Below are 27592 nucleotides of genomic sequence, written 5' to 3'. Positions count from 1 at the left end.
GTACGCAGGCAGGACTACGCGCGCTTGCCTGCACGTGGCTTGGCAAGCTTGCACAGCGCCCACGCCGACCCGCCGACTCCCGTGCAGCCTGCACTCATCTGGCTCCACTCCCCCTTCATTCGGATTCAAGATTCGCAGCCATTCTGATGGCAGTCTGCTAATCCCACGATCTGTGAGACTGCAGCACGACATGATCGCCTCCTCGCGCATACGAGTCATCCAGCACAGCGATCGCAGCATGTCAACAGGACAAATGATGTGCGACTGCAGAGATGTCGCAGGGGGGGGGGGGGGGGATGATCGCGCGCGGGTCTCGAACAAAGCCTGCCTTGACACACTTGCGTGGCGATTCACTTTCACACGAGGGCACGATCGCGGGACGAGTGACGAATGAAGTGAATTGCCAGAAGAAAAAGATATCAAACGAGACGTTTTAGCCAAAGACCTTGCCCCGGGCCAAAGGATCATCTTTTCTATCATCCCGAAGCTTCTGCCTCTTGGCGAGCACGTTAGCCTTCGCCGTCGTTCTCTCCTTGTAGTGCTCTCCCTTTTTGCGTCTCTCCTCATGTCTGACCGTATTCGGGGACAGATACTCCGGGTTCTCGTACAGCGTCGCTCCTCCAAAACTACCCTCAAAGATTCGAATGGGCGTCATCACGAAGCGCGGACCAATCTCTACCAGCGTCGGTGGCTTCTCGTCCGCATCGCTCTTCTTTGAGTGACGCACTTTGGCAGTCGTCCCTTGCGAGGCTGCTTCTGCCGCTGCGAGTGCCGAGGCGCCAGGATCGGCAGCTGCTGATACGATCTGGTAGTTCCTGAACCATATCCGCCCGTCGAGGACAGAAAAGGAAATGACGTGGTCGATGAAAGGTTTTGATCTTCTCGCACCTTTTGGCACCGCGAATGCCTGTGTGAGAAATAAGAGCCTCGTCAGATCGAGGTCGCAAACTTTTTGTGGTAGAGTAGGCCTAACGAGAAGCTCACCTGGGCCAGAAGCTCCTTCATCAAACCCCAATGTGGAACCTCATCGAACGTCTTGTCAAAGCTCAAAACGTGCCGGCTTCCTTTCAAGCAGTTTCCAGTCATCTTGAGTTCGTCCATCGTGTGCACATTTTGAATGTGCAGCTTAGCGCTGGGGCCGTTGGGCGTCTTCGAAGTCCACAAGTACAGATCCTGGTGTTTCCGTGCTTCGAAGTAGAGGGTATTCTGCCGCACCGAGCGAGTCGAGGTCGGTCAGACACTTGAAGCTGCATGCGTCATGGTCGGAGATTGAGGCACTTACATTGCAGTTGTTCAGCTCGGCGAGCTCGTTGAGGACGTGCAAGTCAGATTTGGAATCCAATTTAGAGTCTGTATGCGTACGAGTGAGGCATGATGAGCACTGCACCCAAGCGCAATAGCTCTTCCACAGTTTGGAGCGAGGATGGCAGACCACACAGTACGCTCATGCGAGCCAGCCCTTCCCCCCCCACCCCCCTTTTTCCCGCAGCGCGTGCTCACCCTTTTTTGAGTGTGGTAACAGCGCTTCGATATCGTTGACCAAGTGTCTCATCCTCATGGTGACGCCTCTGGATGGGAGCAACAGCACTCTTTGCTTGTTCCGCCTGGGTGCAGCCGCACTCGATGTGGAAGTGGACGCTGCAACCTGTTGCGCTTCCTCGTCCACCTCCATCGGCTCGACAGCCTTTCGCTTGCCATTCGCCTTGCTCTTGGCCGCAGCGCTAGCAGCAGCTCCAGCTTTGAAGAGCGACGCCATGCTAGTCAATTTTCTGGGCGGATCAAAGGCGATCTAAGGTGTCAGTCTGCGATTACATGGACGCAGAGCAGCAAGTAGCGGAAAACAAAAGACGGCTCAGAAAGTCAAGAGCAAAGCATCGACATTGGGACCTCTTGGCCAGAAGCCGAGCGGACGTCGCAAAGAGGCAGTGTGTGTAGCCTCTCGCTGAACGACACAGAGGCAACCAACGTCCTAGTTTAAGAGGTGCCAAATTGGAGCGCATATGTGCGCGGATCATCTTCGCCGGTTTGTTCTCTAGTCGTTACGAGGAAGCACACTCACTCGCTGGTCTCGAAGTTGGTACAGCAGTAGATGGGCAGCTATCGAAATTCTGGGACGTCGTCGGCTCAGTGTGTGTCGAATCTGGATGGTGTCAATGCTCGTGCGCAGTGGTGACGGAGTAGGAGGGAAATAATCCGGTCGTGAGCGGACAGGTTGCTCGTGTGCGAACCTCGAATTCAAGATCGCATCAAGCGAACGCAAATCAAGAATCACGAATGCGTCGGAACCAAAAAGTTTGGGCGGCTCCCAAATCACGTGACAGCACACACCACCACGCCTGGCGAAGGATCGAGCATCAAACATCGTCCAGCGACTGACTGACTGCCTATGACACAACAGTTTGAGTCAAAGTCATGCGTCACAACAGATATGATGCTGCAGCGCTCGGCCAGACGATCCGACCCAAAAAGGACAGGGGCCGTGGCTAGCCATAGGCCTGCAAGGCTGACCACGCTCACCGCTGCTCAGTCCATCCCGATCTGGTCGAGTCATGCTCGAGAGAAGCGATAACAGCATATAGGGACGTAGTTCACAGTTTGCCTTGACGCTACAGCCAGCTACATCGCACGCTTGCGATTGAGCACTCCGACACTCGATCAGACTGTGACTTGCGACTGCATGACCCATAGCGTCGCATGGAGTCACTACTGATCGATGGTGGTGTACAACGCCGGCCGGGATAGCGTCCGCATGTCTTGAGTTGAGGCTACAGCTGGGTCACGCGTAAGTGCCTGCGTGCGACCTACTCGTGACCGTGCTTCGTTGTGGCGCGCGCAAAGACAAGCGTGAAGCCTCTAGCGCCGCAGCATGGCGCCAAGCTGCCGTTCGAGCAGCACCTGCAAACCGCTCACGCGACGCGCTTCAAGCGTTGGAGCGGAGGGTTTTTGACCACGTGGCTCGGCTTGGGCGTCACGCCATGACCTGAGAGGTTGCGCGCGCGCAGCCTGGTTGGACATTTGCTGAGCGAAGCAGAGCGCGGGCACACGAGCAGAGCTGCTAAAGGCGAGGCGGCGGCAAGCTCGACCTCGCGGCAAACGTCAGCGTGTGCAACGGCGGGCTGGGCCAATTTTGAGTGGGTGGTGCGCGGCCTTGCTGCTACTCCAGTGGCGTCTGCAACGGCCTACGCTTGCGCATCTGCTCTGCCCACTCATTCAAGTTAAGCTTCACATACTCTCCACCACCCTAATCCTTCGAGATTTCATACTCACCTTGATCAAGTGATTACCAACTCTACGCTCTCGCAGCAGACTACAATTCCAAAGCCGCAGCTCACAGCTCCGCGACAAGCTCAACAAGATGGTTAGTATCGTTTGTCGATGCTTGCTTTGTTGAGGAATTCGGGTTGGGCACGGCGCCCAAGTTGCCCAGAGATGCTTCATGTGGTACGATGGCATACTTACAGATGGAAAAGCCCAGCTAAGCCTGTGGAGTAGCGTGGCAGTTGCTGTTGCAGTCTTGATATAGATACAACAGTTGCGTTTCCGCGAGGGCGGTCAAGGGAAACCAAAGAGCGACGACCCCTCACGTAGCACTCATGGCAACTTCCACTACTGCTCCGAGGCCTCTGCTCGAGCCTCGCCAAGTGCGAATGCGCTCAGCCGGTACAAGCTAGCAGGATGCAGCGCTGTGGTGGCGGTGGATGGATGCTACGAGGGCGTCATCAGCCTAAGCGGCGCTGTTCATGCCCTATCATCGACGCCTGGCCAGACCAGTATGCTCTGCCCTGGATCCCTCTCTCCCTCTCCCGTCGCCTCTGCAACTTTTGCATTCGGGTACTGACTCGAGCGCCTCTTCGTCCCTTACAGACTCTCGCCGTCGACCTCCTCAACCCTTCCGCCGAGCACCAGGCCCGCCAACACAAGCTCAAGAGGCTGGTACAAAACCCCAACAGCTTCTTCATGGACGTCAAGTGCCCCGGCTGCTTCGCCATCACCACCGTCTTTAGCCACGCCCAGACTGTCGTCCTTTGCGGATCATGCTCCACCGTCTTGTCTCAACCAACCGGTGGTAAGGCTCGATTGACTGAGGGTGAGTAGTTCATAAGCAACGCCAAGATCTGGTTTGGGAAGCAGTGACGGAGGCTTGCCTCGGCGGAAAGGCTGCAAGCGCACTTGGCTTGCTTCCACACTTAGGCCGAATAGCGCGCTGACATTTCGCTCACTCCGCTGCCAACAGGCTGCTCTTTCCGCAGGAAGGCATAAATGTGTTCAGGACGCAGTCATCCGCTGGCGATGAGAGACGACGCGAGACTTCATGAGCGACGATGGTAGCAGCTTTGGAAGCATCAAAATGTTCAATGAGGGCATACATCCGGGCGGTGTGATTGAGGACGAACCAACCAAAAATGAAACGTTCAACGACGTCACCTTTTCTCTTCTTTAATCCACTTGTCACAATATTTTCTCTCTCCCTACCCTTCCTTCTCCTTCTGCATGCCCTCGACAAAGGGATTCAAGTCGCTCAACTTCGGATCTTGACACGTTCAAAAGCAGAGCCGGACGGCCACCCGTTCTGCTCGACCGCTCCCAAAATATGACCCTCGCACACCTGATCAGACTTCTAGAGCCTGCTCTGAGCCATGTTCCTCCGCATCACACGTACACACGCGCCACTCACACGTACGTTCATACAACGATTTCGTTCACAGCAACACATGTTCTCCATCCACTTCGTACGCAACGTGGCTTTGTTCGAATCACTCGTGAAGCGTTGGTGAGAGTAGCATGGGGCCTTTGTGATCTTAGCCTGACTTTTCCGCGTGCTGCTCGACATTGCCTGCACCTGAGAACCATGGCGCTTGACAGCATCAGATTGATCTGCTCGAGGAGCAATTTGTGGCTGAACGGTGCCGCACGATTGCATTACGAGATGGGAGACCGGTCGTGTAAAGTCATAATTCTTCGCGAACAAGTTTCCCAAAAGAACAGGAAGAAGAAGAAGAAGCCGTAAGACGGTGCCGAGAGGGGTCTAGTCGTGCGAGAGAGAAAGAGGATTGGGTCTGAAGGTGGAAAGGCGCGGGCAGAGCAGCATGGCGAGGTAGCGGCAGGATTCTAGGCTCAGTATTGTGGACCGCGAGGTCTTGTAGCGACCACGCCGACGAGCACAGCGACGCCGAGGAAGCCGATAGCAGCAGGCAAAGCCATGTCCTTGGGCAAGAATCCAAAAAGGAGTTCCTCCTCCTTTTTGGGTCTATGTTTCCTGCTCGAGGGTGTAGCCCTCTCGCCAACCTCGTTGATCTCAGCTTCCCTCTCTTCTTCCTCCTGAACGCTCTGCAATTGAGCTTCTGCCGCTTCTCTCGCTTTGCGCTTGTGAGCTGCTCCTGCAGTGCTCAGGTTGGAGCTGGTGGTGGCTTGCGCATGAGCGCCTGCCCGAGCCGCTGCCTCTTCCCATCCTCTGCCTCCCTGCAAAAGCAGTACCACACGGTCCCTGCCTTGCTTGCGAGCCACTTGAACCGCGTCCAGAACGTCCCCGTCAGCTGTGATGAGCACAACATCATCCTCATCGTCAGTGTAGGCCAAAGTGAAATCGTTGGCATCGGGCGGAGTAATCGGAGTGGCAAGTGGAGCTGCGGATTGCTCTCCATCGTCAGAAGCTGTGACTGCCTGTGCAGGAACGTTTACTTCGAAGAAGGGGTCGCTCTCCAACTTGATAAGAATGATCTCCCTGATGGTGTCAAAATTGTCGTAGCGCGCTTGGAAACGGTGTGTCCTGCCGCTAGGCGTGACGAACTTGAATAGGTAAGTCCCATCATCTACTTCTGCGGCTGCGGCAGGGTTCAAGCCTGACGGGAAGTTGACGCCCGAGATGGCGTCGTCGTGCTGCGTTGGCCCACCAACAGCGCTGGCGCTATCGTTGGGATGCAGATCGGAACTAATGTCGAATTTGCTCGGGGTGGCTGGCAGGTCGTGGCTTTCAAGTCGGTGGCTGCCGCTCATCGCGCTCTCGGTATCTTCCGCGCCACCACCAACGTTGCTGGTGGACTGTCCAAAGGAGTTCCAGAAGCGGTTCCACATTGGTCCTCCGCCACCTTCACCGCCAGACTCATCGTTCATGCTGTTGATTTGCTCCAGGGTGGCGTAGGTGAGCTTGAGCACGTCTACCACTCCAACAAGACGCGACTCGACATCTACAACAGGCAAGTTGAGGTAGCGCCCATCTGCGCATCCGAGAGAGTTTTCGCCGCGTTAGTTAGGCGGTCCAGCACATCAACCGAAAATGTCAGCGAAGAGCTGTAAGCTCACCATGCATCTTGCGCAGAGCCTCCTGAATGCTCAAGCTTGGAGGCGCAGTGTCCGGGTGAGGCGTCATAACGCGGACCACGCTGCACGTCTTGGGATCGAGCCCAGCAGCAATGACGCGCAGAACGACATCCTTGCTGGTGAAGATACCTGCAATCTTGCCAGTGACAATGCCACCTGAGCCGCCGATCGCACCCTGCCCTGGTCCTCCAGCGTTCTCCATGACACACACGGCGGTGGTGTGATGCTCCTTCATGAGCTTCGCGGCTTCTCGAACGGTGGTGCGCACCCCAACAGTGCACGGCAAGGTGCGCGAGTCGAGAATGGTGGTCAGGTCTGGAATGCTCATCTTTTGACGCAGTGCTTCGACATAGGCAAGCATGGGGTTCTGAGCGCCCCCCGAAACGCCTGCTCCCCATTCGCTCTGCACGCCCTCAAGCGCGTTGTAGAGCTTCTGACTGCTTCCATGAGCACGTTCCAGCTTCTCCAATGCCTCGTAGAACACCTTGGCAATGTCGAGCAGACCAACGACATCGCCCTCGTCATTGCAAACTGGAAGATGCCTGAAGCCTCGCGTGACCATCGTGTTGAGCGCATCTGTTGCGGACGTCGTATCTCGAGTGACCATCGGCGAGCGCGTCATGATAGCAGATACTGGCGTGACGCGGGCATCAAGGTTGCCAGCTACTACCTGCAAAGGAGCTCGGAGGACGACTCAGAAGGAGCGGACATGGTATGCTAGAGCGTAAGTCACTCACTCTGAATGCGAGATCTTTAGCTGTGAAGATCCCTGCCAGGTGCTCGTCATCATCGACCACAAGAACGCAATCGGTGCGCTTTGCAGCGCACAGCTGACTCGCATCAGCGACACTGATGCTCTGGGGCACTGTCAATGCCGGAAGGGGCCGCAAAGCTGAGACGGTGCCAGCCACCGCAGCAGGCCTCGATGCCTTTCGGTGGCGTCGTGAAGAGGTTGGGGCGGCAGACTTGCCGGCTTTGCGCTGCAGGTCGGCTTCGATCTTCTTGCGGATCGCCTATGACAGGCGAACGCATCGAGTAAGGAGCGCTGGGTCAGCCTTCGACGTCGTGAGTAGCACGTTCAGCCTGCCCTCACCTCGTCCTTTTTGCTCTGACGCTTGCGCGTGTCTGTCTGATCAGAACCGACGGAAGGACCGTTGCCCAGTGGGCTGTTCCTGTAACTCGTCTGGCTCATGGTGTCCGGAGCCAGGTGGGATGAGCCGAAAGGAGTCGGAGAAGCGATGCGAGAAGAGTTTGGAGATGCGTGAATGGACTGGGATGGAGACGAGGCTCCTTCGTGATTATGACCTTGTCGAACTGGTATCCTGGACATACGGCCAAACTCGCTTTGCGGCAGACAGGGAGACGCGTCAAGAACAACTTTCTGTGCAGCTGCTATGGTGCAACAACGCGAGAGCGAGAGGAGGCAAAGTTAGTGCAGAGGTATGAAGAATTCTTGAGCTGTACTGTCTAGCTTGGAGACAACTTCTGGGTGATAGAGGATTGTGATTGGCGTGCGACCCTTGGAGTCGGATCACGACACTGAATCACGAATCTGAAAGGTGAACGAAGCGCCACGCCCCATCATCAATCTTGACGAGTCACGAATAATACATTGCGAATTTCGATCGAGCGCCTCTCCTATAGCTGTCGCGTAGCTCAGACCGTGACCACCGCCGTCGTGTTGTTGTTGTTATCCCACCCCCGCCACGGTGGGCAGCACAGCATGTGACCGCGCAAGGTGTGCCCGCAAACACGCGTGCCGTTGTGGGCTCAATCACGAACAAGCTTGCGCGCGCTGCCCGGGGTCCGTGTCCTGATGGGCTCTCCCACGTGGTCTCCGCGGGTGTCCTGATTTTCCACCTGACGTTGTGCTCACTCACCCGTGACGCGTGACTCTGCACTCATCCGACTGCTCACGACTACTACTGTTGACTCGTGCGGACTTTGATGCGCGAGTGCATGCATGTACTGCTGCATGGTAAAGGACCCCCCCCGGCCTGGGTCAGCGACCGCGACGGGCTCGTCAAATTCTAATCTATGGATGGATGAGATTCAAGAACAGTGAAATCTGTTAGCTTCGTGCTCATTATTGCGAGTTGCATGCCAAGACAACGTCTCAGCACAGTCACGAGTCTAGCACAATCCAAACAGCAGCTCGCACATCTCTTGCGTGATTTACCTCAGCACTGAGCTGCTGCTGCTGCCTTCTGCTCAATTCCGGCAGACTTGATAAGACTGCCTCAACCTCTTCGCCGCAATGACCTCGCCATCTCTGGGCTTCCTCAAGTTGTTCGCACCACTCATGAAGTCGTCGTAAATTGTCCGCGCGAAATTTGCGTCAATAATAATAATATCGCGACGCATCGCCAAAGCCCCCGCACCTCCACGCCAGTCCGTCGACGAACTCTCACAACCTCCTTCAACCAAGACGATCACAGCGGCAGCGTACGACCAGATCACTCTTACATCTGACTCATAACGCAGGAGTCCTGTCTCCGCACCCCACGACCCCGCCATCTCAAAGCAGGCACACATTCGAGCTGCACCTGCGCCCAGAGCGGAGTTCCAAGGCATCGCCTGGAATAACGTCGACCCAGCAGCGCACGCAGCAGCAGCCGCATTTGGTGACCCTATTACTCGGCATACACTCGGGTCTCACCCGCTGCTTCTCCTCACGCACCTGTGAGACTTGTCCAAAGCGCCTCTCTCAAACAGCATCGACACATACCCCAGTCAAGTCGCTTCTTTCACGCTCAATCTCGATTCCTAACCCTGTTGTCCGGAGTCACAGGATTTTGCAGCGAGGTACGCGCGGCCAGCTTCCTGCCAGCCTGTCTCGACAGCTCTCTACACCTCCTTCCGATTTCATCTGACAAGACACAGAACGTCGTCACCACAACGCAGTTCGCGAATGCAAAGCGCTCTTCGTGAATGTGCTGATACAGTGGGCCAACACAAGGCATCATGTCAATCGCAGCGGAAGCGACCCGTTCAGGGGTGATGGGGCACGACACAGGTTCGTCTGATCACCACGCTGCGGATGATAGTCATGGTGGCCCCTCGATACTCGGGCGAATGCAGGACAGGCGGACGCCGCTAAAGTTGAGCGAGCGTATCTGGTGAGTGCCGTCTTCATTCATACAGGAGATCTGCGTTGCAAATGTCCGCTCACGGCAAATGTTTTCTGGACGTCCCCAACGTGACAGGGTCGCTGGGACGTTGTCTTTGATATTCTTTCTGGTGCTAAGCGTCCAGTACATCGTGGTCATCTACTACAAGGCGACGCCTGCCATGGTTCTGGCAGATCTAGCCCTTGTGCTCGGCCCCTTCAACGCGCTTGCAGGATTCCTTCTTTACAACTACTCCCTGGCGGCTTTGAGCTCACCGGGCAGGGTGCCAAACGGATGGATCCCATCGATTCCCTCTGGGCCAGGCGGTTCTGATGAAGGCACCGCAGCCGCTTCAGAATTTGTAGAAGTCAAGAAGAGCGGAGCACCGCGGTGGTGCAAAGTGTGCAAGGCTCCAAAGCCGCCTCGAGCACACCACTGCCGACAGTGTCAAAGGTGCACCCTGAGAATGGATCACCACTGTCCTTGGATCGCAAATTGCGTCGGACACAGAAATTACGCGGCATTCATCCGTTTCTTGGCCGCAGTGGATGTCACATGCGCTTATCACTTGCTCATGCTATCAGCACGAGTAGCTGATGCCTGGGGCGGTGGAAACATGTATGTCAGTAATTGCTGTGCGTGCTCCTATCCCCTCAGCCTGACCTACTGACCATGGCTCCCTTCTTGCTGACTACAGCGGTCGCCAACGACGCCGATCATGCTGCTGATGGTATTAAATTATGCTCTCTGCGTGCCCGTTCTGCTCCTCGTAGGCATGTTTAGCATGTACCACTTCTACTGCGCCGCTAACAACTCCACTACCATTGAAGGGTGGGAAAAGGACAGAGTAGCGACTATGGTTCGACGAGGACGCGTCCGAGAAGTGAGTCAAGTGTCAGTGAAGCTTCCTCAGGGGCAAAAGAATTCAAATCTGACTCTTCACCTCCCTCTGAAACAACTCAGATCCAATATCCTTACGATCTAGGCCTAGTACGAAACCTACAAGCTTCACTCGGCAGCAACCCCTTGCTTTGGTGCTGGCCGCAGCCAACCCCAGGCGATGGCTTGCATTATCCCTTGCGCGACGGGGCGGGTGAGTCAGGCGGGATCGAATGTGGAGCGGAGGGACAAGAGGAAGGCTGGCCCTGGAATCCGCGCTATGCAGAGGTGATGCGGAAGTGGGCGCGGGAAGCTCGAGCATCAGCCTCGGGTGCGAACGTGGAAGACCCCGAATGGGGTGATCACTGGTCAGACGCGCGTCAAACATCCAGAGATCGCCCCAACGACGGTAGCGCGTGGGATGCACTGCTGCGATTGCAGAGCCGTGAGCCAGCGAGCTCCGATGAGACGCAGCCCTTGGTGTGAAAGCGCGCATTGCGTGTGTGGGGGCGATGCGTACTCTTTCACTGCGTGCCCGTCCGCCGCGCCTGCTGAAGACGGACACGCGGTGAGTAGCGCAGGGGTCGCCGACTCAGGGGGCAGCTTCAGAACCCAGTGGAGTCTTGAGGCGGACTAAGCGCTGACCGAATTTTTCCCCCCAATCCTGCGACCAGATCCAAAAGACGCCTACAGGTGGCCGCCCAAAGATCCGAACAGGCGGAAACGTCTTCACGCCCACGACCCTGGCACTGCCTTCAAACTACCCGAAAGTGGACCTTTTACTTACGGAAACGGGTTTAATCCAAAGCTTCAGCCAAGCAACGGTCTCAGACGGCGGATGCAAGAGACAGAGGGGGTTGGCAAGGCTTCGGAAGACCAAGCACACCACGCAACGGGTGTCGACGCGCTACAGCGCAGCGCTCTGCCGCCTTACCACCCAGACTATGAACCACCTGGCCTATCGGAGGAGGTCGAATACATCAACACTGATGCTGAGGCCGCAGGTATGACCGAAGCAGGCTGTCTACCGAGTGGCGCGGAGCATGGATCTCGACGGAAAGAAACCTTCCCACAGATGTGGGCAGACGACGACGAATCAGAAGAAAGTGTCACAGAGTCGGGATCGGAGTACAGCCAGGAAGTTGACATGTTCTCTCGCTCTCGAGTACGTCGGGGTAGCGAAGGATACGAGGTCAGACCGAAGCGATTCGACCTTACCTTTTCACACGATGCCACTTGGCAAGTGGGCATGGATGGAGGTGGTGTAGGCTACGCATCGGATGAAGAGGGCGAATACAGCGATTACGGGTCGCACGGCGCCCAAGAGCTGCGCGGATCGGGCGGACGAGCGACTGGACGAGCGTCTTCGCTTGCCATGGGGAGCGACGATGGACGAGTGAGCGATTTTGATGAAGATGAGGAGGGCGACTGGTCGGAGAGAGACGCCAGAGAAGAACAGCTGCGCAAACAGCTGCACGAAGAGAGGCGCAACAAAGATTGGCAACCTGCCTACGACCCGCCAGAGAATTGGAGCCCGACTACGACTACCAGCAAAGAGGCGAACGGCAGTGCGCTTGCCAACAGCACGACGGTAGATACTGCCAACGCTGATTCCGTCCAAGCGCCGGATTCAAGACCGTTATTGCCATCAGAGATCATGAGGAGGCGGGTGGAATGGCATGCTCACATGGCTGCTCTAGCTGCCTCCGAGGATGAAAGTGCCGCAAGCACTGGTCCCATCGCTTGAATCCCTCGCCTAGCATATGTTTGGTGCTGTCAATCCACCTTCGTCCCCCAATCAAGAATGTCGAGCATCCCATCTCAGCAACGTCAGACTGTTCCTCACCACTTTCCGATGGCACCGCAACACTAGTAACCACAAATGTCACGAGTAATACTACACGAAAATTGGCCGCTGAGCTTGATAACGCTGCCTTCAAGAATCTCTCTCGCTGACTGTTTTAACAGATGTTTAGGGAAGAGATCTTTGAATGGGCGATGCTCGACGTGACTTGAGCGAGACGGGCCGTGCTGGGATGACATGCACGCATGCAGCAACCACCATAGTACGTTAAGCAGGCACTCACGCTAGCATGGGAGTCTGAGTCACTAGTTTCCGCATACATGTACAGTCAAATGAGTACAGCATCAGATGCCATCATGCATGCAGCAAAGCGGCAGAAGCCACGTCGCTGACTCGCCATGCATATGACATCACATCAGCATCATCCAAGCAGCAAGCGCGGCTGCGCATCGCGCAGTCGACGCTTAATCGCAGCGTTCAAGATTCTGTCAATCACGAATGTGAGTGCAGCACTGCATGGGTGTACCGTCTTGAGTTGTGGGGTGAAGAGTGGGCGCGTGCGACGGTGTAGGCCGGCCCAGCCTACCCTGTGGGCTATCCAGCCGCCGTGTGCGCCATCCGAGTTAGGCAAGCAAGCAAGCACATGCTGGGCTGGGCTCATTAGCTGACCGCTATACGATGATCGCATACCGCTGGCCAACTGTGGGGCTGCTACTTAATTGCATGTGCGGTGTGCACGTATACCAGTCACGAGTCCTAAGTGTGCAGATCGCGATCGAGCGAGCGCACGGACACTTGTTATTGACTGTTGACTCATGATGTGAGACTCGGCTGATGCGTGCACAGACTTTGTCCTGACATGCATGCAGGGCCTTCATCGCTGCAGGAATCGTGAATATGCTGCGCTTGCGTTATTGCTTGCTTGCGATCCTCGCAAGGCCATTAATATGATCATGGACCCTTCCAGCAGCAAGCCTCATTTCCACATAGCCGCTAGCCGCTTGCGCTCTTGACACATTTGCTCAGCAGCAAGCAGCCCTCTGGCGCTCGTTCGATCGTGCTGGCGCGATGCCTGCTTCGAGAGGTTCGTGCCGCACTCGTGACGCTATACGCCTCTAAGATTTTTTTATTGGGATCGTGATCAATCGAGCAATCTGAATCTGAACAGCCCGCGGTCCTGGAGCCGGACATATAGATATATCTGTGCGGGTGCGATGCTGCGACCATTACAAGGAAATATGACCAGCATCAAAGCGTGCAGTAGCAACGCATGGCGGGCTATTTGATGTCAATAAGGAACTTCGCACTTTGAAGGCGCATGCGGCGTTACATGTGGCTGTCCAGGTGATGGAGGTGGAGGGAGGAGCACTCTGACGTCCTTTACTCTGACTGCAGCAGCAAAGATTCCTCAGTCAGGTAGCCATGCAGCTAGGCTACCTGCGCTCCCAGACCAGACCGACGCCAGACGCGAGGGCTGACATTGTCGTGGGTCGATGCCAAGCCGTGCCTGCTGTGCGACCGGCCATCCTCTGATGAGCGTCTGCTTTCAATCCACCATCATCCATCCATCGCTGCTCTGAGTTCGCTCAACCGACTGACACTCGATCACGATCTGCCTGCACGCTTGACTCAGAACACGACCCCTTTTTTTTTTCCGCACACACACTTGCCAAGATGAACTCTTTCGTGTGGGAAAACGTCGACACGCTGCTCAAGAAGCCCCCTGTTGTGGTGGTGAGTACGACGAGCTGGGGTTGGAAGCCTGAGAGCGATCGAAGCTGTATCGACGCACAGCCTGGCTCACTTCTGCCATGCACACTCCACCAGCCCGAGCCTATCCCGCCTACCTTGCATCATCCCGAGGCTTTGACTCACAATGGTCATCTCATCCTGTGGATCGTCTTTGGCCTCTTCTCCGTCGGAACCGTGGCTTCCTTTGCCGTGACTTACCGCGAGCCTTATCGTCGTCGCTTCTTGCCTTCTCTTGGTCTCCTGGTCAACATTATCGCCAGTGAGTCGCATCCTTCTCTTGCTCGAGGTCTGACCCCCTCTCTGTGCATTTGCCTGACACCCGTTGCTTTTCGGCAGCGATTGCCTACTTTTGCATGGCCTCTGGAATTGGCGGCACCATCGTTCACTCTGGTGGACCTCGTTCTGCCAAGCGAGAGGTGCGTGGATGGGGTCGAAGCTTGCACATGCACCTGCATCAGCTCACACAATCTTGCGGAAAATGTCATTCAAAATGCAGGTCCTCTACGCTCGCTACATCGACTGGCTCTTCACCACTCCCCTTCTGCTTACCGAGCTGACCTTTTTGGCCGGTCTTCCCGCCGCCGAGATTGCCAGCACTGTGGTGGCCGATGTGATCATGATTGTCACTGGTCTCTTGGCAGCTCTGCACCCTTCCCTTCGTTACCGATGGGGACTGTTCACCTTCTCCCTGCTCGCTTTCCTCTTTGTGCTCTACTCGCTCGTGGGCAATGCCAGATCCAACGCTTTCCTGCGCGGCAACAAGGTGAGTGCACAAGGCCTAGTCCTGCAGAAGTTCCAAACAAAAAAAGGAACAGAATGCTGATCGACTTGTGCTTGCACTCGACTTGCTTAGGTCGGAACGCTCTACAACTACTTGTCAGGCGTGCTTGTCGTTGCCTGGTCTGCGTACGTCGTTGTTTGGGCTCTTGGCGAGGTGAGTGGGACGCTCGTAGGGTGATATTACGCTACTTGAAGATGAGGGCACGTCACGCTGACCGGACGATGTGGACACTGTGCAGGGTACGGGCATCATCTCTGCCGACTCCGAGGTGCTCGCCTATGGCATTCGTGAGTTGCGAGGTATGAAGTGTTGGGCTCATAGGGAGGCAGAAGGACTGACTTGAGCCTTTTACGTGTCATTAGTCGATGTCCTCGCTAAGCCGGTGTGGGGCCTTGCACTTGTGCTCGCTCTTCCCACGGAGGCTGAGGTACTGCTGCCAGCTTGGGCTGCCACCCCCGGTGGCGGCTACGGTGCTGTTGCTTCTAGCGAGACGGCAGCCTAAGCTTCACACTGCGCTCCACGACAGTGGGACAGCGAAATCTGCCGAGAATTTCCGACGCAATCTTCTTGTTCGCGGTTTTTTCTCTTCTTTTTGCCTGGCATCTGCAAAGCAAGTGGAAGCTGATCACGTCGGGAGTGCACTCTGCTTTCTTCTTTTCTTCTCACTGAATTTCTGTTCAAAAGGAGCAGTCGTCCCGCTGTGGACAGCTCTTCGCTTCGACCCGCCTCCGCGAACTTTACTTCAACGTATGTGTATCACGATGCTTTCTCAAATAAGCGAGACTTTGAACGCGTGCTGTCTTATCAGGCAAGCGATGATGCAGCTGCGACTTCGGCGCTAAGAGCATCCTCGTTAGACATCGTGTGTTTGTGGCAGTGTGGAGTTTGCTCGTCTCTTTGTCGAGAAGGTGAGAGCCAGTGCGACGAGACGATGTGCTCGGGGGAAAATTTTCCCGAAATGGCACACAAAAGTGTCTTGGGACGTGCGTGCGTGCGTGCGTGCGTGCGTGCGTGTGTGTGTGTGCGTCTTCGAGGACGAGCGGAACGCGGCGGCAATCGAAGGTACGCGCCAAGCACGACCAGCTTTTACAAACGCCAAGCCGCGACGGCGTCTTCGACGATGGGTCGAATCAGCTTCCTTCCTCCGCTAGCGATGTGGTGCGTCCAGACCATCCTGCATCAAGTACGAGACGAGGCGAGGAGAAAGGGAATGCATTAGCTGTTGAGAAAATCTTCATGTCTTGCCTAGCACAGGTGACAATGCAGAGTCGCACTCACTGTCTCGCAGTGAGCTCCTTTGCCCTCTTCCAAGGCTGAGCATCCAAAAAGGGGCTCTGCTCGACGGCGTTCGAAATGATCTGGAAGAGCTCGTCCGAATCCTTTTCCGTCAACTTGTCATTGGGACGAACGACGAGAACAATCTCCCTCGTCTTGATCTTCTTGTTGTGCGAGTCGCGCTCCTTGAAAGAATTCAAAGCCAACGTAATGTCCGCACCGATCTCTGCTCGGGCATTACGCGATGAAGATTTGAGTGCCTTGGTTGTGTTGTGAGAGAAGAGAGGAGACTGATCGCTCACCTTCTGACCACTTTTCTTCCGTGACGAACCAGGCTTGTGTAGTGTTGTGCAACGTTCGCTCGATTTGGTCCTCCAAGGAGATTGGGATGGATGCCAAACCTAGATGGACGTTGGGTCTGCCTTCAGGCGTCTCTACCAAGTCGCCTGTGAAGGGCAAAGACGGAGCGCTGGTCTGATTAGCTCCCCCACAAAAAGGGAAAGGTGTTGTGCGCAGGCTCTCATCTCTGACCTTTCCAGTCGCGCCGCAAAAGATCCCGCACGCCCAACTCTTCCAGATCTTTCTTCGCCTTCTTCATCTCGCTGTCCAGACGATCCATCACATCGTACAGCTTTTGCTTGCTCCAGTTGCTACGCTTCAGCAACCTTGCAGCTGTGAACTTGTCCGCCGGCGTGCCTTTGCTCAGTCCATCCGAGTCCAGCGCGATTGCGTCGCTGCATTCAACGTTGGGCTACCGTTAGGTTGCGATTCGATAGGCCTCTGGTGTTATCTAAGGCGACTCACAGGATCAGCTCGACTACCTCGTGAGGCATGTGATACTCTCCCTCTTTTCGGCGTTCTAGTTCGTCCAGCATCGTCCGGGCTACGATGGTGGTGCAGCTAGCGGTGCCCTCAAATAGGCGAGGCTTGGCATCCGGAGCAGCTCCTCTATCCCTATGATGATCAAAGATGGAGCGAATTTTGGCCTTTTGCCAAACGCTGAGAGGAGCGGGGTGATCCACCAGAACGATGCTCTTCAGCTGTTCCGCAATCTCTTCGGCAGGCAAGGGCAGCTCGTCGATGGTGAGGAGATCACGATGTCCAGGCGACATGAGGACATTTCTCAGCGCCAACTTGTTCTCCGGCCGAAGGTCCAATGCATCTCTAGGAGTCTGCAAGAGAGCGATGGTCTTGTTCGTATCGGCATGTTGGTGCGAGAGGTGATAAGACCAGGTCAAGGCTGCCGTCATGCTGTCCAGGTCTCCACCTTCATTGCCCATCACCAAGATCCACTCGCTCGCTTTGCCATCCCGAACATCGTCCACGAAATTGCGCTTTTGAGCCTTGGACCATTGACTGAAGTGACCCACTCCTTCTTCCGATGCCCAATAAGCCTCGTCGCGGCTGTTCTCGATGGTGTTGGCAGGACTAGGCAAGACCAAGGGGAACTGATGTTGCCGACTCGGCAGACTCAAAGCTGCCGTCGCAGCACTCAGAGCAAGCAGCGCGTAGCTTGCCAGACGCATCTCGATTTAACTTGCGGATGATGGCTGTGGTGGACTGCGTCAAGAGGCGAAGCAGTAATCGGGCGGGATAAACGATCGATCCCACCCAAAAGCGGGGGCGTGTGAAGGACGAGACAAGAAGAAAAGCCGATCGAGTGATCTGGATTCGATGATGATTGCTCGAAGCTCGCCGTGATCAAGCGAGGCCGTGTGGCAGCAGCCACAGTTTGAGTCACGAGTGAATTTGCCCCGCGCGCCCCTCCCTGCTGCTGAAAGCTGCCTGTCGATCTCGGATCTCTTGCTTTGGTCCCCCCTGCATTGTGATTCACGATTTGATGGGTGCGGGGCAATCACATGTTGTGCGGTACTCACACTCTGACTGTCTGACAGCAGTTCAGCACAGAAGTCAGATACTATACGCGGTGTAAAGGTATCGTGACTATTATTGTTATTACTACCACTATATACTCGTGACTCGTATACTACCACCACTCGTGACTACCACTCAGGACTACGCTACTCACGACTCGTGACTCAAGACTGTAGGTATCCATGACCGCATGTCATCCAGGTGTGGCTTGGCATGGCACCCAAGCGCTCGAACCTTCGTTCCGGCAGTCACCATGCAGCGCCATTCACGATTGTGATTCACATTCATGATTGTGATTATTGATTCACGAGTGATTGCTGCGTGGTGGCAGAGCCACGTGCGGATGCATGATCCGCCGCGATGCGCTCGACGCACAGGACACCTTCGTGCTTGTGGTATACTCTTGACTGTAGGCGGGACGGTGACTTCCGCGCTCAATCAATCTGCACGGGCTCGATCGAGCTTGATCATTCATGATTGATGAGACTTTGATTCGTCGTGCAATGCAACGCAACGCAACGCAACGCAACGCAACGCAACGCAACGCAACGCAATTGCGTTTTGTGAATGCTGCAATCACGAATCAGTGAATGTGAACCTTTCCGCGCATCTCTCATCGATCAAGAGTCGTGCTCCATGGCTGTCGCCTGTTCTTTGACGTCGAGCACGTAGACCTCTCTGGACGGAGCCTCATGAACCACTGGCACTCACGTTTGGCTTGACTCAACATCACTTGTACTCCAGACGCGTCCATCTGTCCACCGACCACGCGGACGAACGACCATCACGACACTATCACGACATTCGCCAGCGCCAAGACATGGTCCTCTGAGCTGCTCCAGAGAAATTCCCCTCATCGAATCTCCAGCTCGAGCTGCTCCACATTCTGCCTCAGGATGTCGAGTCACGCCCCTTCTGAAGAGGCCAAGGTTTCGACTACACCTTCGACGAGTCATCCCGTGCAATCAGATTCAATACTTCCGACTACCGCCATTCTAGTGCCTCTGCTGCTCCTGCTCTGGCGCAGTGGACCATTCAACATCTTGCTTGTCATCGCATCTACAGCCGTGCTGCTGCTCTCACCATGGATCCGCTTATTGCTGTGTCTACCTACAAGCACGTCAGACAAGCCATCGATGGCAGCTTGGGATCCAGCACGTTTCCTGCCGCTAGTGGGTCCTGCACCTCCTCCGCCCGCGACATCTCCACCAGATGCTGGCGCGAATCAGAAAGGAAGGGTACGACCACGGGCAAAGAGGCCGAACAGGATGAACGACAGCCTGCGCAGACCTTTGGACGAGCTGACGGAGCTTGTGGTGAGGGACTTCGTGTGCAGCTGGTAAGTTGCGGGAAAAGACGGCGCATGCAAGCTTGAAGCAGGTTGGCTGACCAATTTCATCCGCACTGCACCCTTCTGTGCGTGCTCGACGCAGGTACAATGGCCAGACGCTTGCCCACTCATCTTTTCCGCGAACTGCTCATTTCACGATCGACGAAATGGTCGATTCAGTGCATGCCAGGGTCAGCAGCAGTACTCGAAGCGTGGACATCGTAAGTCTCTGGTCTCCATGAGTGATGCTATCGTGCCCAACACAGGCTGATGTGGATGAGGGTCGGAAAACAGGCTTCTGAGCTGCTTCATACACTTACCTCGGTCATGTACACGGTGCTCAAAGCAAGAAGGACAGTGCCGCCCGAAATACCCTCTCAGGGCATCTATTCGACCTCCACAGAGAGGACAGACAGGCTCAGAATAGCGGTGGAACACTTCTTCGAAAGACATCTTCCTCGCGAGGAACGAAGCAGCTCCTTGGTCCGTGAGCTTCTGAGAGAGATAGCCACGAGGAAGTTGTGGGACGTCATTGGCGCCTGCGGTGATCGTGAGTCGTACAGTGCGGTGCGGCCCTTCGATGGCAAAAATGTCGTGATTCTGACTTGTCGATTACTTCTCTTGATGGCTGCAGCCGATTTTATCAATCGCAAAATCGTCGAGTGGGGCGATAAGCAGCAGGAGAAGCAGATTGCCCATCCTGTCGGCGTGGCAGCGCCTTACTCGGGTCCCCGAACCCCTTCGCTTGATGTGGATCCAGTCCTACTGGGTCAAGCTCGAGCTGAGGCGCAGTTGGAAGCCTCGGCTGCACCACAAGCTGGTGAGCTGGCACCTCAGGACGAGGTCGTTCCTGCTCCCGACGCTCCCGCAGCCCTTCCGACGGCACAAAGGGCAGCATTACAAACACCAGAACAGACATCGGAGTCTATGCGCCCTGCGATCAATCCTGCTGGAGGCGACAGTGTATCATTGAAGTCCAGCCTCATGGCACCATCGCCTTCACCCAGTCTCACCACCCAACAGCCTCGACCACAAATGGGCATCATGGCACCGCCCATCTCGCCCGGACCTCAGACACAGCAGCCTCGAGCCAAGGCCATGCCCAGTCCAAGCGTCCGCAGCTTCATCGAAGCGGAACACCAGAATGCGACACATGCGTCTGCCGCTCCTTCGCCGACGGCTGGGATGCACATCGCAAGCCCTAGTACGTCATCTCTTCGGGGTCAGGCCCGCAGTCCAGCTCCATCCTCGGATCAGGTGCGGTGCAGTGGAGAGCAGAAGCGATCGCTGGACGCGCTGCCAGAGTCACCTTCGTACCACCCGAGATCTAGAACGACGTCTCACATTGGCACGCAACCTGCTCGAGCGCCTCTGATGGGTCCGCCGCCATTGCCCAATCGCAAGCCTGACGCAGACTCGTCCAGACCTAAAGTGCAAGATGAGAACTGGACGCCGCCGATCGACCACGCTATGCCGTCTAACATCCCATCTAGCGTGCACGAGCCCGATCTGCCCGCCTCTTTACGTGACTCCTTGACCTCGGAGGGTCAACGAGATCCCCGCTCGGTCACTTCGGGTGACTCGGCCTCTAACGCCGGGGAAGCAACTCCTTCCGATGACGCGTACGTTGGGGGTTATCGCATCGCAGACGAAAGTGCCTTGGAGCAGCGTGATCACGAATCCCGTTCAGAAGAGGGGAAGCAGAGACACGAGGCCTCATTGGATTCTGAGGCATCTCAAATCCGACCAGTCCTTCCACCGCGGCCGGCGGACAAAGTTTCGGAATCTCAAACCTCTCCTACCAAGAGTGGCGCGCCCGTGCCTCGAGCGCCTCCCTTGGCTCAGGTACTCACTCGTTCAGACAGCGACAAGCTCGCCAGGCTGCGAGACGCCTTCGAGTCTTGGCTCGACCGGGGAGGCACGACGGCTGCTTCAGCCCCTGCAGGCGCTCGTGTGCAGCCGGGAGAAGGAGAGGCCTTGCTGCGGCTGCACATCGGCCTTGCTACCGTAGCGCGGCTTGGTGAGCTTGGCGAAGATATGTGCGCACAACGACATCATGCTGACTGATCGTCTTTGCTGTTCGCTAGTCCCGACTGATTCCGAACAAGGCGAGGTGTTCAGACCAGATGCTTCGTCAATTTTGACAAAGGCGCGAGAAGCGCTGTCATCCGCAAATAGCACGGGAGAAGTGAAGCAGGTGCTGGATGATGCTGTCCGACGGCTGGAGCTAGGCGAGCAGGAAGGCGGTGTACGAGAAGTTCTCGCGCCAGTCGAACGTGCTCTGTGGGCCAGGCTGACCGCCCTGTACACTGCTTTTTGGCAAGACACTCAGGCGGCCGCTCGCCAGAGAGCGGAAGGCAATGAGGCCGCAGGATCGAGCAGCTCAGCCCCTGGGCACGCTCGCACGTTGTCTTACGAGCCTCGCAAGAAGCCTGCGCCGGCTGTCAGCGCTTCCGCTGTACCCAACGGAGCAGCGTCCGCGCTGCCTGCTAGAGTCGCCAGTCCAGCACAGGCTGCCGGTGGCGCGCCCTCCGGAGGGTCACTCGAAGACACAGAGCCTCTCCGGTCCCGGCCTTCTAGCGTTGACCTGAAAAGGTCCTCAACTTCCAGTAGCGTGGCCCCGCATACCTCTAATCAGCTCGGCGTCACTGTCACAGACGTATCACCGAATGCTGAGCGCCCGAATGCGACTGTCGATCCGCGAACGCTGGAGCTGATGATCGCGGTCGAGGGTCTAGCCAATGACGCCGGCGGCTTCGTTTTCATTCGAAGGTGGTCAGAATTTGAGACTTTGGAAAAGGAACTGAGGAGAACGCTTACGATGGCTTCCAATCCGATATCTTATGAGACCAGCGGCGCCGCAGGGGCTTCGGAAGCGTTCAGCCTTCTCGATGGTCCCTCCAAGTTGCCACCACCGCCGGTGGAGTTACCAAAAGCTAGGAAGTGCACCAGCGCGGTGATTGGTCCCGCGGTTGAACGCTACCTCATCGGTCTTCTATCAAGCCCAGACCACGTGGCAAGTGCGCCGGTGCGCAGCTTCATCGACAAGACCAAGGCTGGCGCGCCTGCCAGTGCACGAACGAATTCCATCGTAAACACCTTGGCTCTTGGACGGGGCATCGGTCAAGGCGCGCAAAGATTCGCAAACGGCGTCGGAGGCTTCGGGAAGACTGCCCTCAGCTCACTGCAGCGAGAAGGTACCAACGCTGTCAATGTGGCTGCACGCGGGGTGGCAGCTGTGCCAGACGCTGCCAATGTGGCAGCTAGTACGGTTGCAAGCGTTCCGGCCGCTGCCTACAACGGCCTTGCACCAGTTGGGGACGGCGTGCGCGACGGCTTGGCTGGGCCCACAGGCACAGCCCAGCGTCCGTCACCGCTAACAACGCACGATGTGAAACGGTTCCAGGACACGCTTGCTCCGCCAGACACTCCGACTCTGCGTCGATCAGCCTCGGAAGAAGAAGCAGCGGCAGAGCTTAGGGCGATGACGGCCAAGACGCGAGCGGCTCAGGAGCAGCAGCTGCAAGATGCCGGACCTCAAGCTCCCGTTTCGGAATTGAGTCAAAGAGATTTGGACGCACTGCTCGCGGGAGTGTTTGCTGTGGCGGATGAAGCCTTTCATCTTTCTGGAGGATGGACGCTTCGGAGAGGCATGTTGCGCGTGCTCGAACAGGTCGTGCGCGCCAATTATGCCAGCAGCATTATGGGCGCTTTCAACAGCATGGCAGCTGCGCTCTCCACAGACGCTCTTGGCGGCTGGGTAGACCAAGCGCGAGACAAATTCTGGCCCGCTCCCGAGGGCAAATTCACCTTGCCTTATGAAGAGCGCACGCCAGAGATGAGGGCCGCTACGGCTAGGAGGGCCAAGGAGATCGTGGTCGCTTTTGCACCCGCTCAAGCTGGATACGTGCTCGGACCTGGGGGCAGACTTTCCTGCGAAAAGGCTCTGGCTAGGGTTCATGAGGAACTCACTTCGCCCATCGTTGCTTTGGACCTTGCCCTTAGCCTCGCCCTGCGCGTCTTGGACATTGCTGTACGATAAAGAAAAACAAAATTGCATGACTTGCGATGCCAAATCTATCGACAGACGTGATGCCTGCATCACCCACTTGGCTGGTCACATGGAGAGCACATTCAATGGAGGAGATGCATCCTGCACATGTAGACGGCCTGCGGGTAGCTGGACGATGTGCTAGATGAATTCCTACAGAGTTACGAAGCACGCCTCAACCTTATGCGCCGTTGCTCGCTGATTATGATCGAGTGCACCCCTTTGATCTGTGCACGCCGCCCCTGCCGTCTGGACGCTCAGCGAGCGCCTTACACTTCTCTCTTCGCAAGCGATTCGTAGAGCTCTGAGCGGTTGTGAGAGTGTACACAGGAGGTGCCACTTACACGGCCCCTGGAAGCCGAAGCAGGCTGTGTATCGTGTACCGGTGTGCAGTTGCAGCGCACTGCTGATCGGGCCGCATGACGCACCCGAGCGCGGGGAAGGCAGATCAGAATCTTGAATTTAAAGAGACGATGGACGAGATGCGGTGCACGACTGCATGATGTGCGCCATTGTGATTGAATGGGGCCGCGGGGTTGGCTGCGCGTTGCTTGCTGCTGTTCGAGCATACATGCACCGTCATCGGCGCCACGCATTCTGCCCCTCACTCTCGATCGTGCGCGAAGATTGAATCGCTACGCCCGACGGCGGGCCGACTCTCTCTCAATCAAATTTCGCTTCTTCCTCAACCAGCGCATCAAGACGACAGACAACAGACGACGACACATTCGCCTGTAACAGGCTGCTCCTTGCCAGTTCGCTCCTTTGAGCTCCATCGCGACCTCTACCATCATCACACTTTCTGCAAGCACAATCTCTGCCAGTCTCATCCCGAGAGCTCGCCAGCACTCAGGCTACCACACTAGTAATCACTTGGACCTCTATCACTCGCACCTACGCAATTTAAGATGCCTCGTTTGGAAGTCAAAGTAGGACCGGATCGCTTCCACATGGAGGCTTGTCGCGTCAACGATTTCCAAGCTCCTCACGAGATCGACACGGAGCACTTTTGCGGTCGAGTGCTGGTCCGTATCAAAGATGCTCCGGGAGCCAAAGAGGGCGAAGCGGGTCGAGAGTATTTCAGGGACAGATCTCGAAGGTTTTGCATTCAGATCGAGGGAAGATTCAAGAAATCTTGGGGTGGAGACGAGGTGGTGTTCGGTTCGGATTTCGACAAATTTGTAGATTTCCCCAGAGCTCCTTTCAATGCTGGCATGAGGGTGGCCAAGATCATCGACCCTTGCACTTACTACGAGGAGGAACCGCCTTCCAAAAGACCTTACATTATGAGCCCTGCTGTGGCTTGCTTCAACACTCTGTGCGCTTGGCCCGCTCCGCACAGGGCAAACGATGCAGTCGTCGTCCTTCGTCACACTTCTCAGGGTTCGAGCGGATCGAACAGCGGCACGGCACCCTCCTCTCCCGCTCTTGGCTCTACCGCACTTCCCGACGCAGAGGAGGTGGATGAGGATGTGGTTCCGCAAGAGAGCCTCAGCCCAACCGTGCCGGGAGAGGAGAAGAAGAAGAAGAAGTCGGGCTGGTTCGGGTTTGGAGCAGCAAAGGAGCAGCGCATTCGTCGAAAGTACTGGCAATTTGTTGGCTTTCGTGTGAGTCTCTCGACGGGATGAATGTCGTCGTTGGAGCGTCTGAACTCGCATGGAATCGCAAGCTTCTCCACCATCACCGACTCTGAACGCTAACCCTGCCCTTTTGTCCTTCATCTGCAGCAAGATCCTCGAGTCAGGGCACTGCTGGAAGCTCACCATGCCCAAATCCGCACTCAACCGCCTTCCAGGCCCAACTCGCCCGCGATTTCCGAGATCAAGCGCGCAAACAGCGTCGCCTCCTCCTCTTCAGGTCCCGCAGAGATTCAACAAGGTCACACCGCCTCTCATCCGACCATATCTCGATTGGGCACCTTCACTCGCAAAGCTGCGAGCAAGGCTTTAGAAAAGATTCCTGGCGTCGGGGAGGATGAGCCGACCACGCCGCCTGCTGGAGCGGTCAGAGCGCCGGACGAGGTCGAAGCTGCTGAGCTTGAGCTGCCTCCATCGGTCGCCCAGCCTCAAGTCGGAGATGGTCAAGGTGGCTCGAGTGAAGGCGAAGCTCCAGAGATGCCTCCATTGGCACGCATCACTACTGCTGTTCGCAAAGAAGCTACAGCTGCAGCAGAGACGGACGGGTTGAGGGATGGCGACTTCGACGTGGCGAGCGAGCATATCGGAAGACGCACAAGTCTAAAGAAGCCAAAGAGCACGAACCAAGCATCGTCGGATTGGCAGAGCAAGCTGGACGACAAGTTGGGATCTTGGAGATGGTCGGAAGCTCAAGTGGACATGATCGAAGACAATGCCTTTATGTTTACGCACAAATCCATCCCCGTACCCAGCAGGCGCAAACATTTTGCCAAATTGGAGCACAGGCAAAGCTTCGTGTTTGATCCGGACGTAGTGTACGGCATGTCCTTCTTCACCGACGCTTTCGACTTCAACACTTTTGCTCTGGGATTGGGTCCCGTCAGCCTCAACTTGAAACGTTTCTTTGAAGAGATGCCAATCAGGTACACGCTTAGAGCTCAAACGAGGGAAAATGTAGAGGAGCCCGTCTTCGCCACCATTAGCTTTCAGCTCGTCGACTAGAGGCGTTCATGAAACACCTCGTATGCCGCTTTGGTGCGTCCACCTCACCTCGTACTACATTGTTTCCTACATGCACTACAACTAGAGATACGCAATACAGACGGCATTAGCGAGAACGGCATCTGAAGGCTTGAGTCGTGCTATGCAAGGCACGAGGAGCGTGAACCACACACAGCATTGGTGGGCGTTGCTTCCCCGACCGAGTCATCATGCGATGCCAATCCTTGACCAGCACAGTCGCGCTTGTTCGCGTCGAATCGCCGTCGAAGCCCGAGGCTCGCAGATCTTGACAAACATTCACCGTTCACACGAGATCAGACAGCCGAGATGGCACAAGTCAGTGGGGGGTCTAAGAACTGATGTTCGAACGCAAAGTCATCATGGATGTAGTGATACACAAGATATGAGAGGCGCGTGTAGCGTGCTCATGACTGACGACGACGATGGTGGTCGAGTAGAGAGAAGAGCCATCAAAGAGCTTGATGAGGGACAGCACGCGTCCAGGGTGGCCTACACAGCTAGGCGCATTTAAGAGCGCTCGCCACGAAGACGACGGGCAAGGGCAATGTCCTTGGGCTGGATGGTAACACGCTTGGCGTGGATGGCAGCCAAGTTGGTGTCTGGAGATTTCATCAAAGGGTGGCGTCAGTATGCGTATCCTGCGCACCGTCGCTTGACGTTGGGAAACGTTGACTCACCCTCGAAGAGACCGACGAGGTAAGCCTCAGCAGCCTCCTGGAGAGCGCCAATGGCGCTGCTCTGGAAGCGAAGGTCGGTCTTGAAGTCCTGAGCAATCTCACGAACGAGACGCTGGAAGGGCAGCTTGCGGATCAGGAGCTCCGTGCTCTTCTGGTAACGACGAATCTCACGAAGAGCGACGGTACCGGGCTTGTAACGGTGAGGCTTCTTGACTGTTGAGAAGTGAAAGGCGGTGCATGGCAAGGACGGTAAAACGTCAGCACGATGAGGTGTGGTGCACGACAATGAGTGGTACTAGTTGACACTCACCACCACCGGCAGCGGGCGCGCTCTTGCGGGCGGCCTTGGTGGCGAGCTGCTTGCGTGGTGCTTTACCACCGGTAGATTTGCGTGCGGTCTGTGATGGCAAAGCACAATGTGTGAGCAATAAGTTGAGAGATCTGGACGACGAAATGCTAGTGCTTACCTGCTTGGTGCGGGCCATTGTGTTGACTGAGTGATGTTACGACGAGGTGTAGATCAAATGAAGTCGAGGTCAAGAGGTGCAGGTCGAGTGGGTGGGATGCGCGAGATGGATGCGGTGACGAGGATGTTGAGGACGATGGATAGATGCGAGACCAGGACAGGTGGCGGCAAGGAAGACGCCGAAAAGGAGTTGTGATAGGGATAAAGACGACGAAGATGAAATCGAGTCGTGAGTAGCGTGATGAAGATGTTGCGAAGATGTGATGTGATGAATGAGTAGTCGTGTTGCACAGTGTGAGTCAGTGAGGTGTGGTGTGGTGTGGTGTGGTGGCGCAGTACGCGGCGCGTTGGGTGGCGGTGCAACGGCGCGCAGGATGATATCAAGCCAGTCGAGGCGCGACAGTTCAAGTTGAGGTGGCGCGACGATGCCAACGCGCAAAACGCGATCAGGAATGCACCACGCGCAGTGAGAGGAGCACAGATGAGGGCGGAGGATGGAGGAGGAAGGGAGCAGGAGCAATGTGAGCAAAAGTTCGAATGGAAAGGCAGAGGAATTGAGAAAGTAGCAATACTTACGTTATCTTGAGGTTGAGATGGGTGATGTGGTCGTGAAC

At 56.1% G+C, this 27592-nt stretch overlaps 10 protein-coding genes across 10 annotated transcripts; 6 read left to right on the top strand and 4 right to left on the bottom strand.

Moving 5' to 3' along the window:
- Positions 1–433: 433 nt before the first annotated feature.
- IE81DRAFT_291290 (Brix-domain-containing protein) lies at positions 434–1672 on the bottom strand (the record flags this gene model as incomplete). Its single annotated transcript, XM_025511891.1, has 4 exons — positions 434–907; positions 985–1206; positions 1283–1350; positions 1501–1672. 4 exons carry the CDS (start codon positions 1670–1672, stop codon positions 434–436), a joined length of 936 nt encoding a protein of 311 aa, XP_025368947.1.
- A 1563-nt stretch (positions 1673–3235) lies between these two features.
- IE81DRAFT_324118 (putative 40S ribosomal protein S27) lies at positions 3236–4757 on the top strand. The gene is made up of 3 exons (XM_025514148.1): positions 3236–3358; positions 3865–4087; positions 4235–4757. The coding sequence occupies exons 1-3, from the start codon at positions 3356–3358 to the stop codon at positions 4258–4260; spliced, it is 252 nt and encodes an 83-aa protein (XP_025368946.1). The 5' UTR covers positions 3236–3355; the 3' UTR covers positions 4261–4757.
- A 358-nt stretch (positions 4758–5115) lies between these two features.
- Positions 5116–7510, bottom strand: IE81DRAFT_291241 (CBS-domain-containing protein; the record flags this gene model as incomplete). Its single annotated transcript, XM_025511887.1, has 4 exons — positions 5116–6215; positions 6301–6988; positions 7056–7331; positions 7412–7510. The coding sequence occupies 4 exons, from the start codon at positions 7508–7510 to the stop codon at positions 5116–5118; spliced, it is 2163 nt and encodes a 720-aa protein (XP_025368945.1).
- A 1577-nt stretch (positions 7511–9087) lies between these two features.
- IE81DRAFT_154050 (zf-DHHC-domain-containing protein) lies at positions 9088–11022 on the top strand. The gene is made up of 5 exons (XM_025510470.1): positions 9088–9437; positions 9525–10050; positions 10126–10311; positions 10392–10875; positions 10982–11022. The coding sequence occupies exons 1-4, from the start codon at positions 9283–9285 to the stop codon at positions 10791–10793; spliced, it is 1269 nt and encodes a 422-aa protein (XP_025368944.1). The 5' UTR covers positions 9088–9282; the 3' UTR covers positions 10794–10875; positions 10982–11022.
- On the top strand, positions 10947–12239 carry IE81DRAFT_154034 (hypothetical protein). The gene has a single exon (XM_025510469.1). The coding sequence runs from the start codon at positions 11146–11148 to the stop codon at positions 12052–12054; it is 909 nt and encodes a 302-aa protein (XP_025368943.1). The 5' UTR covers positions 10947–11145; the 3' UTR covers positions 12055–12239.
- A 1512-nt stretch (positions 12240–13751) lies between these two features.
- On the top strand, positions 13752–15590 carry IE81DRAFT_324113 (family A G protein-coupled receptor-like protein). Its single transcript, XM_025514147.1, has 7 exons — positions 13752–13845; positions 13939–14122; positions 14200–14279; positions 14360–14626; positions 14717–14797; positions 14883–14931; positions 15007–15590. The coding sequence occupies exons 1-7, from the start codon at positions 13786–13788 to the stop codon at positions 15144–15146; spliced, it is 861 nt and encodes a 286-aa protein (XP_025368942.1). The 5' UTR covers positions 13752–13785; the 3' UTR covers positions 15147–15590.
- Positions 15428–17816, bottom strand: IE81DRAFT_324112 (DHH phosphoesterase). Its single transcript, XM_025514146.1, has 5 exons — positions 16724–17816; positions 16451–16653; positions 16222–16365; positions 15923–16145; positions 15428–15818 (listed from the first exon to the last, which is right to left on the bottom strand). The coding sequence occupies exons 1-5, from the start codon at positions 17443–17445 to the stop codon at positions 15731–15733; spliced, it is 1380 nt and encodes a 459-aa protein (XP_025368941.1). The 5' UTR covers positions 17446–17816; the 3' UTR covers positions 15428–15730.
- Positions 17817–18273: 457 nt separating this feature from the next.
- On the top strand, positions 18274–23293 carry IE81DRAFT_341800 (hypothetical protein). The gene is made up of 5 exons (XM_025515666.1): positions 18274–19133; positions 19228–19345; positions 19419–19674; positions 19759–21144; positions 21212–23293. Exons 1-5 carry the CDS (start codon positions 18691–18693, stop codon positions 23164–23166), a joined length of 4158 nt encoding a protein of 1385 aa, XP_025368940.1. The 5' UTR covers positions 18274–18690; the 3' UTR covers positions 23167–23293.
- Positions 23294–23692: 399 nt separating this feature from the next.
- IE81DRAFT_314561 (DUF1769-domain-containing protein) lies at positions 23693–26026 on the top strand. The gene is made up of 2 exons (XM_025512508.1): positions 23693–24782; positions 24903–26026. Exons 1-2 carry the CDS (start codon positions 24084–24086, stop codon positions 25812–25814), a joined length of 1611 nt encoding a protein of 536 aa, XP_025368939.1. The 5' UTR covers positions 23693–24083; the 3' UTR covers positions 25815–26026.
- A 316-nt stretch (positions 26027–26342) lies between these two features.
- Positions 26343–26997, bottom strand: IE81DRAFT_334746 (histone H3; the record flags this gene model as incomplete). The annotated part of the gene is made up of 4 exons (XM_025515425.1): positions 26343–26434; positions 26513–26725; positions 26823–26910; positions 26980–26997. 4 exons carry the CDS (start codon positions 26995–26997, stop codon positions 26343–26345), a joined length of 411 nt encoding a protein of 136 aa, XP_025368938.1.
- Between the last annotated feature and the right edge of the window lie 595 nt (positions 26998–27592).

Source organism: Ceraceosorus guamensis (assembly GCF_003144195.1).
Source record: "Ceraceosorus guamensis strain MCA 4658 unplaced genomic scaffold IE81scaffold_37, whole genome shotgun sequence".
Classification (NCBI taxonomy): Eukaryota; Fungi; Basidiomycota; class Exobasidiomycetes; order Ceraceosorales; family Ceraceosoraceae; genus Ceraceosorus; species Ceraceosorus guamensis.
Note: the sequence above shows the minus strand (reverse complement) of the source record. Positions and strands in the feature narration are given on the sequence as shown.